General features: G+C 40.5%; 1 protein-coding gene across 25 annotated transcripts in view; it reads left to right on the top strand.

Moving 5' to 3' along the window:
- Nucleotides 1-3,335: 3,335 nt before the first annotated feature.
- The window catches only part of LRRFIP2 (leucine rich repeat (in FLII) interacting protein 2), a 53,615-nt gene continuing 37,183 nt past the window's right edge, over nt 3,336-19,767 (top strand). For 11 of the 25 annotated variants that reach the window (XM_014949467.1, XM_014949466.1, XM_014949463.1 and 8 more), the window contains exons 1-4: nt 3,337-3,905; nt 13,397-13,501; nt 17,795-17,881; nt 19,380-19,430. In XM_014949467.1, coding sequence (XP_014804953.1) covers nt 13,412-13,501; nt 17,795-17,881; nt 19,380-19,430 — 228 coding nt within the window. In that variant the 5' untranslated portion in view covers nt 3,337-3,905; nt 13,397-13,411. Of the gene's footprint in view, nt 3,906-13,396; nt 13,502-17,794; nt 17,882-19,379; nt 19,431-19,767 lie in introns of those variants that run through there. The other 14 variants (XM_014949464.1, XM_014949458.1, XM_014949451.1 and 11 more) reach the window with 6 other exon arrangements.

The following is a 19,767-nucleotide window of genomic DNA, read 5'->3' as shown; positions in this document are numbered from 1 at the left end:
CTAGTGGAAACTGAACTCTTACCAGAAAGCAGGGGAGGACAGGACTGAAAGGGCCTGGAAGAAGCTTCCTGTAAAGCATATCCCAAACTGTTTTGAAAAACAAAACAAACAAGCAAAAGTTGCACCCTGCATTACAAAAGGGGCTTGCATTTACTTTACAGTATAGCCACACAAAGTTGATTTTCCACTCCATCACAATGAAGTAGTGTATCACCCTTTTTGTGAGGAGGGGGCAAACAAGCAGTTACTACCAACACTGGGAATCTCCAGAGGAGGATCTCCTACAGCTGGAAAAAAATTGTGTGTTCAGTTGTGCCAAACTGTGCCAACCAAATTATTGAATGATGGTCTCTCAACTGAGGAGATGGAAACTACAGCAAAAGGAGGAGACAAAATGGGAAGGAGAGAAATAAGTGGATGGAGGTGGTCAGAACTTCTTAAAACGATATGTTAAACCAATCAGTCTCCATCAGTAAACCAATCTACCTGTTAAACTAATAGCTGGAAGATATTCTTTCCATAAAGGAAGGTGTGGGCGAGGGGAGAAAAGAATAGGGAGGACACAGAAGGGAAAATACATGGAATGACATCAGGGATTAAGTTAGACTAGAAACCTACATGTGTGCCATCACTATTATGTCATTCTTAACCAGAAGCTCCAATAATCACAAACCAAAAGCTTCATGGAAAGATCAGAAGTGCTAAAGAGAGGGACAAAAAAAAATATTCAAAATGCACAAATAGCAAACATTACACAGGAAAACACTCTTTTCTGTAAACCGTCTCTCATCAATGTTGCTTCAGTGACAAAATCTCTTAAAACTGCGTACAAATTATTGCAGGAAGTTGACGTTGTTGAAAGTGTTCCCTACAACTAACTTACAGATTCATCCTAGATATACTTACCCGGGTGATCGTCACTCTAAAAAGAACTAAGATTTCACCAATGGAATGCCTCAACTGAGCAAAACAGTTTTAGAGAAAGCTTTCCAGAGAAAAGGGCAAGGGGAGAGTAAATCAGCAGGCTCCATTACATATGACAAGGAATCTATACTAATCTACCATACAACAAGGCAACAGTGAAGAGAAAATACATTCAGAGGCAGATCCAGTGACACTTCATTCACTAATTTATTTATTTTTAGCAGAAACTCATTATTAACAGAGCAGGCTTTATACCAGCTTCAATAACAATTTCTCCAAGACAGATTCATAAATCATATTTTGTAAGTGCAGCCATTTCACAGCAAAAGTTCTAACATAACTTTCATTTTCTGCTTCTAATTAAGGGTTTATAGTGTATATAACTTGACTGTTTAACTACTCATTAATAATGCTGAACTGGAATCACTGCTGTGACATCCTGTACCACTGCTTGGAGTGACTGCACTGTGTATACACTGCACTGTGCACCACTTTTCAGTCAAGTAAACAATTGCTCTTTCAAGCCACAACAACACATGTCTGCTCTCAAGGAGATGTGTTTTGCTGCATCATTAAAGAAAAATGTGCAACCTATGATATCAAAAGACTAAACAGATGCAAATACCAACACTTAACGGCGAAAAATGTACAAACAACTGAAACCATTTTTCCCTTTTATATAGCAATATATTAATAGAGAATAATCCCACACAGATCTGGGATATCTCACATTTCAGAAGATTCCATACAAGATTTAAGGAAATTCCCACTCTCCTCAAGAGGGAACAAAATACTTCCCCACCAGCTAGGTTGTAAAGACTCTCCATAAAGCACAGAAAATCAGCAAACAAGTCCTTCTGTAAGGATCAACTACAAATAAAAATGTAGTTTTTAAGCCTATTTTTTGGTACTATTTTTTGGTCTTTCCAATTGGTATTCCAAGAGAAACTTTCTACTTCATCTCCCTGTGGTGAGATCATAATTTATTACTACAGAAATTAATGTGATGTTAAAAATAAGCCCGATGAGGCTATGCTGCATGGTAAGTGACAAAAGAGACTGAGACAGCACAGGGTTTCTCAGACAGTTGTAAAATACTAATGAAACTCAAGGAAACTGTTTTATGCCTACTATAATAGACCTAATTCACTTGCACGTCTTTTTCTATACTTCATGCACATCCACTTCAGCTTATTTTAGTAAGACATTTGACCTCTGCCAAGGGCTCTGGTGAATGTTCTTGAGTCCTGCCACTAGGCTTGTCATTCTAACAATGCTTTTTCATTCCCATGTGATTTTTAACATAGGAAATGCCACCTCCTCCAGACCTCTAATCATCTCTGTCCTCACAGACACTCTGCACTTGCTGGTAGAGGTGTTGAATGACTACAGAATTGATCCCAAATCTACTTGACACCAGTCTCATCAATACTTTCATGAACTTTAGTTAGCTCTTTGTGAATAAACTGGAATGTATTTAATTATAGAATGGTTAGAGTTGGGAGGGACCTTAAAGATCATCTAGTTCCAACCCCCCTGCCCTGGCAGGGACACCTTCCCCTAATGTCCCCTAAATGGCACGGTCCTTTCTTTTATATATGCTATCCTCAGGGATTTTGTTGCTTGCCTGTATTTAAACTTTTATAGTACAGACGACGAGCAGTGTTTCAGGCCGCATATAAGATAAATGACTGCACAGGATTTTTTACCCACACCCCCTGCCTGGCACCCATCCACACAAACCTTCTGCAGCACGGGTGTGGGGTGCCGGCTGTGGGAAGCGGCGGGAGCAGGACACCCCGGCTCGGCCGAAGGAGCGGGGCCGCGTTCCCCGGGCCCGGGCCCGGCCCCGGCTGAAGGCGGCGTTTGGCGCCGCGCTCCCCGCCGAGGCAGCGGCAGCCTGCCCGGGGGCTCTGCCTGGGCCGTCCCCCGACGAACGCCGCTCCATACAAACGAAATCGAGAGCCAAACGCAAAGGAGAAGGTCGCGGACCTACCTCTCCCCACCAAAGTGGTGAGTCAGGCAGTCAGGCAGGCAGTGAGTCTGCCCGGTGATGGGGGGGCAGGGGGGCGAGGGTGGAAGCTGAGCCGGCCGCCCCCATAGCCCTCCTCACTGGGCAAGACCTTTACTGCCTGCGGGGAAGAAGGGAAACGGCAGCACATTGAGCGCCGGGTCTGACTGCTGCCTCGCCGTCCCTAAGCTGAAAAGGCCGCCTCAGGACACGAGCGCGCGCCCGCCCGCCCCCCTCCCCTCCGAGCACCGCAACGTAACGTCCCGTCCCGTCCCGTCCCGTCCCGTCCCGTCCCGTCCCGTCCCGTCCCGTCCCGTCCCGTCCCGTCCCGGCGAAGCGGCACCCGCTCTGCGCAGGCGCGGCGCCCTCTCGCCCCTTCCTCCGTGGCGGCACCTGCGCAGTCCGACCCGCCGGCCTACGCCAGGGGCTGCGGGGCGGCGTGGGTTATGTGCCGCTGCCGCAGCGGTTGCCCGCCTCTCCCCGTCCGTTCGCCTTCCCCTCAACGCTAGCTCCTTCCTCCGGGTGGTTTGAAATGAACTGCTGTTCCCCACCCGGGTTCCCGCCGCCACCGTAACCGCCCGACGGAGAAGGGGAGGGGACAAGAGCGTGGGGCGGGGAAGAGGAGGGCGGCCTGGAGCGGCGCGGCTCCTCTCCGCCGAACGCTCCGGTTCCAGCGGGCGCCTCACGGGGGGAACTAGGGGAAGTCGGGTGGGGAAGAACAGGGTGAAGCAAGGTAGCAGCCGCCTTGCTGCCGCCGCTGAACGGTCCGTGCCCGGCGAGCCGCCGCGCTCGCCCTGTGGCGGCTTCTGCCTCTTGTTCCTTGGACTCTGGGCGTGGGGGAGCGAGGGAAGGAAGCCTGAGGTCGTTCCGGGACCGGCGAGCCCTCTCGCAGCCGTGGAAGGGGAGGGTGAAGCAAACCTCCCGCCTCCCCCGGTAAGGAGTCGCGGTGCTGCGGCAGGCTGGCCCGCAGGTAAGGCTCCTCGGGGCCCGGGCGAGCAGAGGGTGAGGGCCGGGGGAAGGGCTCGGGTGTCAGACACACGCACGGACCCGGGCGGGGCGGGGAAGCAGGGTGCGAACCCGGTTCTTCGGGTTTCGAGAAGCGGGGAGGGCACGTCGGCTCTGTGCCCTCCCGCGGCAGGTAGGTGAACGGGAAAGGAGAAACCATACCGGCGGGGCCGTGCTGCCCTCTCCTCCGCGGCCGCTGTCAGGCGCGGGCGGGCGAAGGGAAGCCGCCGCCCGAGCCCTTCCGGCGGGCCGGGGCCCCTCGGACACGGGGCGGGCAGGCCGCCGGGAAGGTGGCGTTCCCGCCTGGGTGCTCGGTGGGAACGGCGGAGTGAGGGAGAGGAAGGTGTCCCGAAATCACAGCTGCCCGTGTGTCGGTGCTCTGCTTCTCAGGCTTCCTCGGAGCGCCTTCCCCCGGGCGGCAGGGCGTGCCCCTCGGCGGGCGGTTACCGTGACTGCCGTCAGGCCTGCTGCTGCTCCGTCGGGCTGGCTTTTTAGTTCACAGCACCTTTACTGATCTGTTCTTGGGATGCTCTTCTGTAGTGGTAAATAGTCTGTAAGAGGATGGTAAGAGAAATGGGTGAGTTTGGAAGGAGCCCGAGAAGAGCTCTGGGCTGTGTTCCCAGCCCTGCCCGCTCCCAGTCCCGGCCTCATCCTTTGAAGGGCAATGTTGTGTATTTCACTGAGAATAAAAACGTTTGGTAGATGAAGTGGTACTTTCTTGAATTAGTATGTTCTACTCAGTGACTCCCTCATTTTAGAGAGACTTACAGACTTATTTGGCTTGAAATGAGGAAGGTTTAGGATCAGTTTTGTCCCTTTACAGTAGCAATGTTAGCATTGAACATCTCTGAAGATGGATGGGAAGGGGTAGGCTTGTTACAAGTTTCCTGTAAGACGAAATCAACGCTTGTCTGGTGAGTTCTTTAAACATTGTTGTGTCTTGGCTCTAAAGTGATGTAATTAAATGTATTGGGGCCCAGAAACAGTTATCTTAATATACAGCTGCTTCCTTCGTTAATGTAATTGCTTAGTGGTGATGTAAGAACAGATGAAAGGTGCCCTAGAATAGTTTGACGTACATGATGTGCTTTTTCCACTGCTCTGTGTTACTTGGGCTTGGAGACGTTTACCTTAGAGCATGAAGCCAGTCTTACCTGAACTGAATTCCTGGCTGTAGCTGAGAACAGAAGACAGTTGTGTGAAATGTGTCAGATGTAAGCTTGTTGCTCTAAACATCAGTACTTCTTGTGAACTGAATCCAAAATAGCTTAATTTTTTTTTTTTTAATGACTGTCATTGTCTCAGAAGATGACATGGCACTTTAACATGTGAACTTTTAGAAAGTGCTGTTTGAACTGGACTCCAAGTAGAGGGGGTCTGTGAAACATGTTAAGGTCTAGACTTTCATATAGTGCATGAATTGTCATACGCATGTGTCCAAGATTGGTATCATATATAATTGAATACCTCAGGTATATAATGCCAGCAGAGGATTAGAAACCAGTAACAAATTTGATACCGTGTTGCTTCTCATGTTTGTAAGATCCTTATGTGAGCTGTGCGGAGATACTTACGGGTCAGTAATGCCCAGTAGTGTTACAAAAAATTATTAGAGATGCTTTCTGAGAAGGTAATCCAGATTTATTATCTTGAATATCTGGAAACTAGGTAATGTGTAAGTTTGTGCAATGGACAGTTTGTGTTTATGCATTACGTGTCCTTGAAAATAGTTTCTGTAAATAGTGCTGTCTGCTTGTGGAGCTTATCAAGTCTATATTTTTTTTGTATTTGGCATGCAGAGCCAGAGCTGCTCCAAGGGAGGACATGAAGGGGCATCTCCCCAAGGGCCAGGTGGGAGCATGTGTTTCTCAGCCAGTCACCAAAGCAGAGTGCTGGTCAGCAGGAGTGCTGTCAGCTGAGTAAAGGAACAGCAGGTAGAGAAAGCTCTAAGGGGGACCCCAGAGAACTTGTTCTGCTTGAGTTGCTTTTCTTCCTTGTGCTGTAACTGTAGCAGTAGTAAAAAGGAGTGTAGGAGTATATTAAATTGGTAATGGAAAAATATCTTAAATAGTTGCAGCTTGTTACTGAATGTGGGTTGTTGCCATGGGGCTCTCTGTTTGTTTCATTAAAAAAATGGGGCCTCAATATAGTAGCAGTGTTTTGTTTTGTTTTTTTAATGAGTAATGAATCATTCTTTTGCAAAATGACAGAAAGGATACTCATCTTGAAAAAGTTGACAGTGTAAAGATGATGGTTGTTCTATCTTAGAATAAACACTTATGGATGATTCTTGTGATTTTTTTTTTTTTTTTGTTAATGCATTCCTGTCATTTTTCATGGTGCTCATTATAGCACTGTCATTTCCTCATATTTTAAAATTACGTTTGATTTCTTTCTTTGTTCCTGGATCTTCAGCATTTATGTTAGCACTGATTCTAGAAAAGTCCAACTGTGTTACACTGCTTTACTGAAACCTACATATGCTTCACATTGTGCCCTGAGAGATCCTTTGGTAAGGTACTAAGAAGTTTGCCAATGCTTCTTGTCACTGATGATAGTGTCCTACAATATAATAATAATATCTATCCCCATAATATATGTAATGTTTTATTTTGTGGAGTAATGGTATCTCCAAGTGCAGCTGTTAGCAACTGACTGGCAGAAAACTCATACTTCATAAAATATATGCCACTACTTGAAGTTGCATCACTGCATGATGTTGTCTTAGAATTTTGGTAATTTGCAAAGACTGAGGAAGGTGCCCAAAGATAGCGTGGTGGATCTGGAGGTACCTGGTAGTTCTGCAGCCCTGTAAGATACATCTGTACAGTTACTGTCTTGTGTTGCTTTAAGTTTACCAACACTAACCAGGTGTGGTTATGCTTTATGGCTCCATTGGGCAACACTTTTGCAGAGTGCATAATGGCTTTTTGATTGTCTTAACCAGTGACTTTCTGTTTACACATAGCTTCAGAACACCAACAAACTGAGGGATTTCAACCCTCTCTAAGGAATTGTCATTCTATTCCTGAACACGGTGAACTCACAAGAAGTTGCATTTCTCAGATTTAAAAATGGCAAATAAATTGTGAATATGCTGCGTTAAAGGGGTAGATTGTGTAGTTGTCGGCTTGTTCTGGATTACCTGTCAGCTGCCCAAAGAGGCCCTTTTTTTTCTTGAAGTTGCCACGAACTTGTCTGCTCAGAGCAGGAACTTTGTGCCAGCAGTTTCTGAAGTGGTCTGTGATTAGAGATGAACAGGTTTTTTTTAAATGGAAACACTATTCATGAACTGGAATAACTTTCCCTCCATCATAGCGGTAAGCACTGTAATCTTTTGGCAGACAGTAATTATATGCTTTTCTCAGACTTTGTTTTATCCTTTTAACGTTAGGCTTTTTAACTTGTATTAACAGCGCTTTTTTGCAGTAGCTCTAGATGCAATTAATCTTTTTTTGAACAAGGTTATTCTGAATGAAAATTCTAAATAAGCCCTTAAAACTCTTGCAATAAAACCCTGTTTATTTCCATCTCTTATTCCCCACATACTCCTCGATTGGGTCACAGGTCACCCTATGATCATGCAGCTCCTTTTCTTGCTGAGGTGCTTTTGGGCCCACGGACAGACATTGTGATTCCAAAGAGTGTACTTTCATGTAGGGGCATTTTTCTGGGGAAGACTTGTATGTTAGTCTTGCATAATTTTAACTTGTGTGAAGTCATTTATTTTTATTGTGTCCAGTTATTTCTTTGTCTCCTTTAGCATTTGCTTTGACAAAGCACTGAAGGTTAAGCAAATAAGATTATGATTTCCAGTGTTTTTTTTTTTTTTTTTTTTTTTTGCTCCTTGGCAAATATGAATACTACTTCTGCTGTTCTGCTGGCTTGTTTGTAGCTTTGTGTTGCTAGAGCTACAGTTTCGTGATAGTTCTTTAAAATTGCTGGGTTGGATTTTCCACTGTTCTTCTAAGCACGTTAATTTTTAGAACTTTGCTTTAATTGCGGGTATGGTAGCTTCTATACCTTCACTCATAAGCAGTATTCATTTGTTGAAGAGCAAGCGTTCACATAACTTGAAGTATATTTAATTTGTTTAATTTCAGTTCCATCATTTTGTAGCATTCCTGCTTCTTAGATTTTTCTTTTTAGCTAGATGTTTGGAAAAGCTCTTGCTCTTTTTAGTAAATTTCACAAGTGTATTTCTTGTAGTATATTTAACATTTGTGGAACTGTCAAAAATGAAAATGAGTTACTACTGTTTGTGTTTTATCAGGAGCCTGTGATTGGCTTGCTGGTGAAGAATGGGTTTTTTCTTCCTTCTGCTTCTTACATTCATCCTCCTTATTTGTTAATGTATTTCTAACATTACTTGTTCAAGAGTCTTAATTCAGAGTCTTTCTTTTAGGTTTTTAGACAATTTGATTTCAAGAAATTCCAGCCTTCTTCTGTATTCAGATGTCAGAGTTCCCCTTTCCCACTGGCTTCGTTGCCTTTTTGTTCTTATGAAATCAAAGAATTTAGCTGCTAATTTAAATTGAATCAACTTACAACTGAAATTGATCACGGAGACTATTACTACGTGTTCTATAAGATCTTTGGGTTTTTTTGAGAAAATGCTTAGCGCTGTGTCTTGTTTGTTAGGAGACAGATAAAATTCTGTGAGAAACCTACTCTAACATTGTGAAATTACGTTCAGATGGTATTTTATGACAAACAGCTTCCCAGTAGTGTTAACCTATCATATCACATGTCTAAGACACCAGTCTCCAGCAGCAGGGACAGTTAGCTCTCTTGCGGTATTCTGTAGAACCTCCTTTATGGTCCACTCAATTCAGATGTTTAAAGGTGTGTAGGAAGGTTTGCAAGTGGGCAACTGAAAGTGCAAGAAACTTTGCCTGGATGTTATGGACAAAAAGTGCAACTCCTACTCAGGATTCAAAGAATTTACTTCTTTAAAGATATTAACTTCTATGTTTGTGGCTCTGGACTTGAAGTGCAGGGGCTGCTGGCTTATAATCCAGTGTCAATTAGGGAACTCTGAGGCTGGTTCTAACAGCTGGTGGTTCTAGAGGAGGGCTACTCTTTTCTGTTGTTGGATCAAATATACAGAGTTTGTTTCTGTGCAGGTGAATTTTAATTATCTTGTGGTCTGCCTTGAAAGAGAAAAAGAGTGTTTCAGTCTGTTTATTTATAGCCTGTTCACACTGTAGTATCTGAATGCCTTGCATGTATGTCATGCCAAATACACTGGCATAGACCCAGGCATCAGAACAGGTGGTGCCTTTGAAGGTGGTGAGTGATAGGGCCTTAATTTGTAGTGTAGCTTCTCTTTTACGTAAGACAGGTCATGATTTTTTCTAGGAAGTGAAAAAGAAACAAAGAGAACCTTTAATCAGAAGGTAATGGGAAGAAGAGTAGACAGCAAAGACGTGAGGAAGAGATAAAATTTATGTATGCCTGAAGTGAAAGTGAATGAGAGAGGGATTTCCTCACAGGTCTTCTGGTTTGTTTGGGGACTTCAGGCACTTCAGTTTTTTGGAATGAAATACAACAGGATGTCACTTCCATAGTTGTGTAATACAGCGTATAACCCAGTTTGCGGTAAGAAATAAACGTGATAGAAGTGATCAGGTATTCTGAACTATAAATGCAGCAGATAAGGCACTTTCCTTTTATCAACTTTATACTTTAGGAAGGCCAGTGTAACAAACTGTAAAACAAGTCATGAAATACACTGACATACATCAGCTTAATTAAAAGTTACATGAAATGGAAGATATTGTGACAAGACCCTTGAAAGCATATTAAAACATCTTATTAAAAAAAGTTTATATTGAGGTTTGGTTTCAAAGCTGGCAGCAATAATAAATACACAATCATATGGTCTTTTTGGAAGGAACCTCTGGAAGTCACCTCTTGCCCAAAGCATGGTCAGTTAGAGCAGGTTTTTCCGAGCCATGTCCAGTCAAGTTTTTAATATCTTCAGGGCTGGACATTTCACAGCCTCTAAGCCAGTGTTTAACTACCTTATTTTCTTCAGCTCCAGGGTTCCCTATTTGCACATGATTCCTCTTGGAGATGTGTGTACCTGTGCTATTCCCTGCAGTACCCTGGTGCACATGCCAGTGTACTGCACAAGCTCATGTCCATGCACCGAAGGTGTGGGTTCTCCTCCCCTGCTGCACCTCATACTGACCACCAGTACATCTGGAGCTCAGGACCTTGCATCCTCCAGGAAGGATGCTGGGCTGTCTGGCCTGGCCAGACATCATGAGGCAGTCAGCAGGATGACTTCTGAAAATATTAGACCAGGTTTTGACTGATACTGTTTCCTTTCCAAGGTCTTTCCCACTGCTACAGACTTTCTTCTTTTTTTATTTTTTTTTTATATTTATATTTTTTTTATATACTTCTTTTCAAGAGGACTAAGAGGACTCCTGTATTTCGAACACTTCTTTCTAATTTGCTGATTCCCTAGTAACTGATAATGCTCTTGCTCTTCAACATGATCAGTTTTAGGCAGATATCCTGACAGGACAATTTTGCGTATTTGATTCACACACATGAAAATTCCTCTCTTTACATTTGTTGTCCCTTCCAACCCCATATGATTCTATGATTTTGCCAAGGGTGGGCCTTGCAAGCACCGCTCACTATGTCCCCTGTGTCACTAAACAACGGTGTTACAGTCTTTGTCTTTCTTTTGTTCCCAGTGTTCTTACAGTAGCCTTTCTCTCTGTTCTTATCAGCCTTTGCTACTTTTGACTTCAGCTGAAATTTGGCTTTCATAAACCCTCTTTGCAGGCAGAGGCAACATCTCTGTACACCTTCTAGGTAATCTGTACCTACTTCCTTTTTCGGACTTGAGCTCGGTGAGTTCTGTGAGAAGCATGGCAGGTGGCTGGAAGGGATGCTGTGCTTGCCTTCCTCTGTGGTGACTTTGGCACAGTAATGCTACAGCAAGCTTGAGATGAAGGGCTTTTTGCTCATTTAAAGCATCAGCATCTAACTTTTTAAAATTCACTACTCTCTATATATTAGTACTTATTGTCAGTCTCAACATAGCTAAAAATAGCTATATAACCTATTACATTCAGTTCTCCAACTCAATCTGCCAGCTAAGAGAATCTCACTGAATTAACAAACCAGAGTTAGTTGTCTATTAAAAGTGATGTGTTGTTTAAAGGTTGTCCACAAATGCAGTTCAGGTTTATGGTATGTACAGTTTTCACTTATGTGGTAAATATTTAATTAAGTATACAACCTGTAATATACCTATTGAAAGAGTTTCATTTCATGCTTAGTGACTTTTTTAGTAGGTAGGTTTGAGTTCTGTTGCTTACATGAACTGATCTACTGTAATAACATAATGTCTTAATTTTTTTTCTCTTCTTTTTGGCTAACATATAACCTTGTGAAAACCTTCTGTAGTAGGGGAGTATTATTTTGTATTGATGCAGCTTCTACTTTGGGCTCTATCTGTTTTTCTTATTTGAAGTCAGCCAATAAGAATTACTGAAAAAAGATGCAAATTTTTTTGAGACATTTCTTCTGAACATGGGCAGCAACCTGTAGGTCTGAGGTTAAACTTTTGCCACAGAGATCTTCAAACTGCTTTCTGTTTTTATATATCTCAATCTGAGTACAAAGCATAAGTTTGCTTGCTTGTTAATACTAAAACCAGACTCTTACTGAATGGATTAACAGTGGCAATATTTCTCCCAGGCTTTCCTGGAGTCTCACTTCGCCCTGAGTTTGAGTTCTGCTCCCCTACTTTCAAGACCTAACTCAAGAGTGAGGCTGGAATCTTGTATTTCTTCCTGAAAGTATTCTGCTACCTAACACCATAATTAAAGCCAAAACAGGCAACAACAAAATCATGTTGTGGGGGAGTAACAAATAAATTAAACCATGAGCCACAAACAGATGGTAAAAACACTCCCTGGCAGGTGAGCCTTCAGTGTTGGTCCAAACACTCTGCACTGCAAAACCAATGAGCAGCGGGTGGAGGAATGGATGGAAGTCAAAGGGGTACTAATGTCTACTTTTACCCATCAGAAGTGTGTTTGTTACTGGATGATGGAACTGCATCTTCTCTGGCCCCTTCAGATATTGTGGGTTTATTCCTCTGCAAACATTGCAAGCTCTCCTTTGAGGTTTTTACACAATGGAGTTGTTCTGCACCTGCGTGCAGACACCTGAGCGTGTTTAGCTTTGATCTCAGAATAGCAACTGGAGATGAATAAGATCATTGCGTAATTGTTGTATCTGTCCCATGCAGGAGCTTCTAATAAGGGGGACATCTAGCTTCAAGTCTTTTCTCTCATCAGCAAATGTTCTATTTCCTTTATCAAAGCACTTAGAGAATAGTAAAATACCTGCAGAATTTGAAGCAGAATGAAAGACTTCCTGCCTGCAAGAAAAAGAGAGAAGTAGCAGCATGAAGTTATAGAGGGGAGAAGTGTAGAAGCTAAAATAAAACAAACAAAAAGCTGTGATGCTACTTGATATCTTCGAGTGCCAGAAGTTGCCACAATATATTTTGGCTTTGTGATTGCTGTATAAAAATAATAAAGTAAAAACTGTGCTTTCAACAAAATACCCCTGCTACATTCTGCCCTGCCAATCCCTTTGATTAAACTGTAAGGAATTCTTGAATGTTTGCTGGTAATGTTTTGTTGTCTGTGGCTGGGTATGCTATGCTTTGGTTTGGTCGTGATTTGTATATTCTTGCAATTGATAAGAGGTTTCTGGAAGAAGAGTAAGAGGGTATTTTAGGTATTGTCTGAGTGTATGATGGTAATATGTTTCTCTCTTCATTTCTCAAATTAGGAATATTGTTAAGCAAAAGAATGCTTGTCTAGAAATATCTTCTACTGTAGCAAAACTTCTAATTCAGTAGATGACTGCAGTTCTCATTCAGTTGCAGCTGCTGCATTAAAATGTAAATAAGCCCCATGTAGTTGCTTGGATGCCTTGAAAAATTTGTCTGCTGAATTTCTCTCTTCTGCTTGGGAGAGAGCTCTGATGATCTTGTGAATGTAATTCTTGAAACTGTTGTTGCCTATAGGTTTTCTTCACTTGAAATAAAATTAAATGGATATTTATTTCTAGGAGTTGTGAAAAGTGACAGCGGTACGTAATTGTCATTGAACTAGAAGCAGGTGACAGTTAAGCATAACTTTGAAGCTATAGGTAAACTGATGGGTTCTGTTTAGTAAAAAAATGCTGTGTGTGCACCTCGTAGGATGCAGTGGTGTTCTATAAAGTACCCACAAGATTTTCTGATAAATTTTTCCCAGAAATGCAACTGCTGGATAAATTTGTGTCAATGACGTGTAGGTTTCTTGAATATTATATTGCTAAAGAATTGGAAAATGTGTTATGTTTTGGAGTTCGGATTGTTTGTAGTTCTGCATCTGAAAAGCTTTTTCCTGTCTGTTTTGGGAAATATAGGACCGGCGAATAAAAATGGGAACTCCTGGATCAGGACGGAAGAGAACTCCAGTGAAAGACAGATTTTCTGCAGAAGATGAAGCTCTGAGTAACATTGCCAGAGAGGTCTGTTAATTTCAAATTGCCTTAAATTCAGAAGTAGGGATGAAAGCAATCCCATTATCTGGAAAAAGTGCATTAAAAAGTGTAATTAGGCAAAAATATGACAATTAATACAAACGAAGAGTATTTTCAGTCACATTTACTGAAATGTTGTCACAATGATATATTAATTGTATGATTAGTGTAACTTCATAGGATCACACTTAAGCTTAGAAGGTATTTCTATGGATAGTTATATGTTTAGCTGAAGATAAATGAGAAATCCAGCTGCTGTCTCAGGTCTAAACCTAATATTTCCCTATTTGTCCCATTGTAGTGTGTAAGATTGTAAGCTGTAGTGTATTAGTGTTGAATTTGTAATATATTATCTTTGAAATGTGGAAAGTCACACTTTTGTCAAAATAAGTCTAGTATATACACTACACCAGGACTTTCTTAACAGTCACCACCTGAAAAATAGACAGCTGGAGGTAACCAACCAAAAATGCAATTAATAAGAAGTTGATACAAAGGCAAAATTTGTATACAAAGGGGAATTTTGTCCCACCGGATATAGGAAGGAGGCAGCTGGAATTTAGTCTTGCAGATGTTTGTTTGGACTTGAGTTTTTCTGGAAGGAAATGCTCAAACTTGGAAACAAAAGCACTGGTACTGTTTGTATACAAGTGGATACAGAAGCTTTGAGTTACTCCATCTACAAAGCTGCTCACCCTAGTTGACATAAATGAGTGCAAAATGCAGATTCTAATTGGCTGTGTAATGTAAACTGTTGTCTATATATGCCTGTGTATAGTGATAATATGTTGAAATAATATAATTGATAAATGTTTGAAAACTCAGCTTCTGTATGCATTTTAAAATATAGCCATCATAGACTGTAGGCAAAGGAAATGTGCTGTCAGCAAAAAGGCACTTTCATTTAGTTGGTAACTTTCCAGAAGCTGTGTTCACACCAAATCTCTTGGAAGTTCTCATCCTACCAGATATGTTCTGTGTGGAGCTCTGGGTTGTGTACAGTCTCACTCATCAAGTTTCATCTCTCATTTTTGGGGAAAACAGTTAATGAAGGAGGAGGAATCTGGTTTTAAATTTCTTCCAAGTATTCTGTGCATGGTTCCAGTACAGTGACATCACCTTGCGATTTAGCCTAGAAAAAAGCCATCTCAATAACAAGGTGTAATAAGTGTTACCTTACTTGAAAATTACTGTGAGGCATGTATTAAAATTTGAGCATGGTTGTAAATTATACAAAATGGAAGGTTCCCCCCCCGCAATGCTGAACTAAAATAATACTAGGTCTCATAGCAAGGGGTGTTATCTCACAGAGATAACCAAGTTGAATATCTTTGTTCCAAGGATTAATGTATGTTAAACATACATTAATCTGTCAACAATAAACTGGAAAACAACTTTCTGAAAAAGCTTATAAAACCCATTCATTATTCTAATATTAGTCTAAGTCTGCTAAAGATAACTAAAATTTTGTTGATCAGCATATCATTTAAGGGGTAGCCGTTTCATATTGTCTTAAGTGGTTTATGTCTATTAATAATTCCAAAAAAAAACTATGTAAATTAAATTGTTCTAAATGTTCCTTCTGGTTTTCCTATTAGAATTACTTTTTCCCTTTCTAATATTATGGCATTTCAAGGGTCACCTTTTATGGCTTGTTAGGGAGGAGAGTATTCAACATATTTCAGAATAAAATGATTTGTTACCTTTACATACATATTTTCAAGGCCATTTATAGCACCATTTCTTTTCTGTTGCCATATCCAGGTTTTCCTCTAAAAGTCTTAATTTAAAATTGTTATCCAATTTTAAAATATTGTGGAAAGTTGTGTCGTCATGGATATTGCATTATCACAATATGTATTCCTGTCAGGTTGTTAATCCCTTGGTCTGTGTAGGAGAAGCTGCCCTCAGATCCCGCGTCGGACAGCAGCTGTTAACATTCAATTGGTAGCTGTAATTCATAGTATTAGCCAACTTACTGTATAGTAAACTTACACTTTAAAGGAACAGAATGCATTTCTTGAGATGCCACCACAGAAGCCAGTTAACAAAACTAAGTACTGTCTTCACATTTGATTTTACTGTACCATACGTATGCCTTATTATTGAGGCTTGGGGGGAGTCTGGAGTTGCCATGCTGACATGGGGTATGCCAGTTCTTAGTGCCTGGATATATAGAGTAGATGTACTTTGCTGTTCTGAGGCTGTTGTCTCAGCAATACGGCTTGCTTGTCTTTTTATTGTCAAGGAGCCTTTGTTCCTCAACTTCCTTTTCTGAAATTACTTTTTTAGCAGATGTTACTTACAGCAGTTGAGTAACTGTAAACCAGAAGTCAGATGTCTTGTGAGGAAAATGTTCCTGGAAGGTGTTCTAAGTATCGAGGTGGTAAACGGAATATGCTGAAAAAGGCTGGTAGTCAGTGTGATTTGCATGGAAAAGCTGCATGGAAGTGCTCTGGGATTCAGAGCAGTCACAAAGCAGCACTAGGAAATATCAGTTTGTAATGCTAGCAAAGACTTCTAGTGCAGTGTATGAGATTCTGAGATTTATTTCATTTTCTCCATCTTTCCTCTGCATCAGAAAACTTTTCCTCTGTTGGTTGTCTCCTCGCCTTCACTTCTTGCAGCTCTAGCACTGTTATGTTGGGAGTTCTTTCGTATCTTTTACTTGCTGTGGGAGTTTGCATTGAGACAAGCTCTTCTGCGATGCCTCTGCACTAAGTAAGGCACAGGGATGCTAAACATCAACATTGCAGTGAAGTACTGCCTTATTCCAAGAGCTTCTGAGTTACCAGATCTTTTTTGGGACCTACTTTGTATTCTGTTGGGTTCACAGGGTGAATTCCCTGTGCTCACTGAAACTGAGGAAGAGTAGAGGTGATGTATGTATCCTTTTCTGGGAGGAATTCAGTGTCTTAAGTAAGATTGGTTGCAGTTGATCAGTTTGGAAGTCTTAGCTTAGTACAACAGAGAGGGTTACCAGTTTATCCTGTTTGTTTCAGAAGCTGTGGGAACAGATATAAGTATTGTCCAGGTGTTCCCTGCAAGGAGAGAAGGGGCTCTTGAGTGTAAATGCACCCACGTCCCACCTACATTCAAATGGAGTGTTGGCAAGTGTCTTCCCATTGTAGTAAGGTTAATTTGAAGACAGCTAATCTCTTATTTAAATAAAAATGCCTATCTCCTGAAAACATGAAGAGTTCCTTTATACCACCTTCAGGTTCCTCCTCTAGCTGTTGTAAAAGATTCTGAAGCTGTTACCTTTTTCAGATTAACAAAGAATATAAGCCATCTGGTGGGGAAGACAGTTTCTTCTGCCTTTCCGAGTAACAGATAGGGATTGTCTAGTGTGACTCCTGTCAAGATTAGGTTCTGATGCAGGAATTTTGTTTAACAAATAACTAAATAAAAACTGAAGTCCATATTCTCAAGGCTATGTGTCAATAACCAGGTATCTCAAGTACAGCTTTTTGCCATTGAAAAAGGGCAGGTCTTGCTACTGTTTGTCCTGCCCATCCCTTTTGCTGGGCACAAGATCTTTGTACAACCCAATTCATCCCAATAACACAGCAGAAAATTCTGAAAACGACGTTGTTGTTAACTTTCTGCTGTGGCAGTTGGTTACATTGGCTTACAGCAGGTTCTCAGAGCGTGAGCTGTGTCTGAGGAAGGTGTTGGGAGTATAAGACCTTGAATTTAAAGGTAGGGAAGTCCCTTTTTGGTGATGGTGAATGTATAATTCGTGTGGAACTGTAACCTTAAATTTCCTTCTTGTATCTTGTCTAATAATTGATTAGATCTTATGATTGCTGTTTAAAGTAACACAACTTCCTTTTGAAATAACTCAAAATGATAGCAGAGCTAGCATTTGACATGAACAGCAGTGGTTTAATATCTTTGGTTTGATTCTTTCTTTTTTGATTTCATGTCTTTCTGTGGCCAAAGATTCTGCAGCTGCATGCATGCTTGTTTAAATACTATGCATAGGCAAAGTCCTGTTAAAGTCCGCAAGACGTGAATTTTTAGATTTAGTGACAGTAATATTTCTGAACTCAGGTCTTCTATCAACATGTAATTTTTTTGACTAGTAATGATTATCTGTAAAGACTTAGGATGTATCCTTTCTGAAATTTCATTCTGAGAACTTGGACTTCTTTACTACTTAGGTATTGCTATCTTAGAATTTGTATGTGTTTTTGAGAAGAGATTATTAAATTGGGTACTTAAAAACACATTTCTTTGTATAATGGTTTAACTTTAGTATTTTCGATTTGCTTGTAGGCAGAAGCCAGGCTTGCAGCCAAACGGGCAGCTCGAGCAGAAGCAAGAGAGATACGTATGAGAGAGCTGGAGCGACAGCAAAAAGAGGTGCTGTAAATCATCGGGAATTACTGCAAACCTTTACTAAAATTCTTAATGTATTATATTTCTTTACTTGCATCAGATTTTGTCTTTTGGTATAATTCAGCTGCGTGCTAGTATTTTCAGCATCAGGCGACTGTTAGCTTCTCTCTCTTCCTATACAGTCCTCTTTCCCCTTGGGTTATACATCTAAAAGGATACCTTGCATTGCATTTACTGGTGGATAGCAACTCACAAAATATTAATCTAAACATTAATTTTTAACTTCCTTAAAATTTATGCTCATATTGTGGAAAAAATTCTTACATACAAAATATGCGGTTAGCACTATTTCTTTCAAATGAAAAATAAAACATATTTAATGTGATTTTGCCACTATTTCTTTCAAATGAAAAATAAAACATATTTAATGTGATTTTTAAATTCTGGCTTTCCAGGCAAAATCAGATGCTTGAATGTTTTACTTTTAACAAATGCAGTAAATTCAATCCTAGCAATCAAAATTGGACTAAGATGAGTCTAAATGTTTATCTTTAGCTATTTAAAGGGCTGAGGCTTTCTTATTACTGCTTACTTAATTTTAAATAAACAGAGGAGAGAACGTATGACAATGTCCATAACTCAGACTTGCATAAATAATTTTGCATAGACAGGAACAGTTTTCAACTTCTAATGTAAAGTTTAATATGGTCTGGATTTGAATTATTAGACTTGCGGATGATTCAGTCGGTGATTTTCATGTTTTTTATAAGAACCATTACTTAACACGTGGCAGTTTCTTTTCTTGTTGCTGTGCAAAAGCTCTATGTAAATATGGATAACTGGCAGCATAAATAATAAATGTGACCATACCCAAAATTGTACGCTGCCTAATGCATAGGGTAAACAACTGAAAAATAAAGAAAATTATTTTAATCTATTTTTAATAGTAATTAGATATATGTGACTTTGGTTATGCAGTTTTCAGTTGGTTTCTTCCCATATGGATTATAACAAAAGTGTTCACAATAGTCTCTTTTTAAAAAATTAATAGAATTTGGATAATATTTACACATATGGCTGTGTGTTGCTCCACCTATTTCTCCTAAAAAACTTTTGCATTTCTTGAGCAAAAAAACCTAGGAACTAGATTTTCGACAGTCTAATTATTTCATGATTATTGCATTTGATTCCAGTTTTGAGATATCATGCAATATTGCAAATTTATTATTTATCATGATTATATTCAAATGCATGTAAATGCTGATATTTGGGTTTTGGTGTGCTTGCTGTGGTAACAAGTACAGCATACAAAATGTGGTTTTGCCTCAATTTTATATGGTTCTCATTATTCCATAGTTTCAGTTTTCTAACTGCTGTTGGTATCTGATACTATACTGAGGTTTACAGGGCAATTAACTTAGATTTTATTTTTTTTTTTCCCCAAATTTTCGATTTAGGAATCCAGTCTTGTGTGGTGACTAATCTATATTGTCAATGGTTTGTTTGTTTTTACATTCTGTAGTTTTCTCAGCGTTCATGTGATAGAAAATGGGCTCATATACAGAAATGGATGGTAGGCTAAAGCAACCTGTTGTGCATGCCACTCGGAACTAACAGAGGATTTGGAGAACGTAATTTACTAATGGTTTGCTGTGTGTAATTTCAAAGTGTTTTACTACTGAAAACAATCACATAAACTATATATGGATGTGGCTATGCAAGGTACTTCATGGCAGCAAAAGGCAAACTATGAAATTAGATGCTTTTCTTAAATGTTTATTGCTTCCACCATATGCTGGCTTAAAGTCATGAATCTATTTCAAATGAAGTTACATTAGTTTTAATCTAGGTAAACTTCTTTTCAAAAGTAAGTATTTTATTTTGGTTGATTTCTGGGGATTGGTTTGTTG

Source organism: Calidris pugnax, unplaced genomic scaffold (genome assembly GCF_001431845.1).
Source record: "Calidris pugnax isolate Ruff unplaced genomic scaffold, ASM143184v1 scaffold124, whole genome shotgun sequence".
Lineage (NCBI taxonomy): Eukaryota > Metazoa > Chordata > Aves > Charadriiformes > Scolopacidae > Calidris > Calidris pugnax.
The sequence above is the reverse complement of the archived record's forward strand: the minus strand, read 5'-3'. Positions and strand labels throughout refer to the sequence as shown.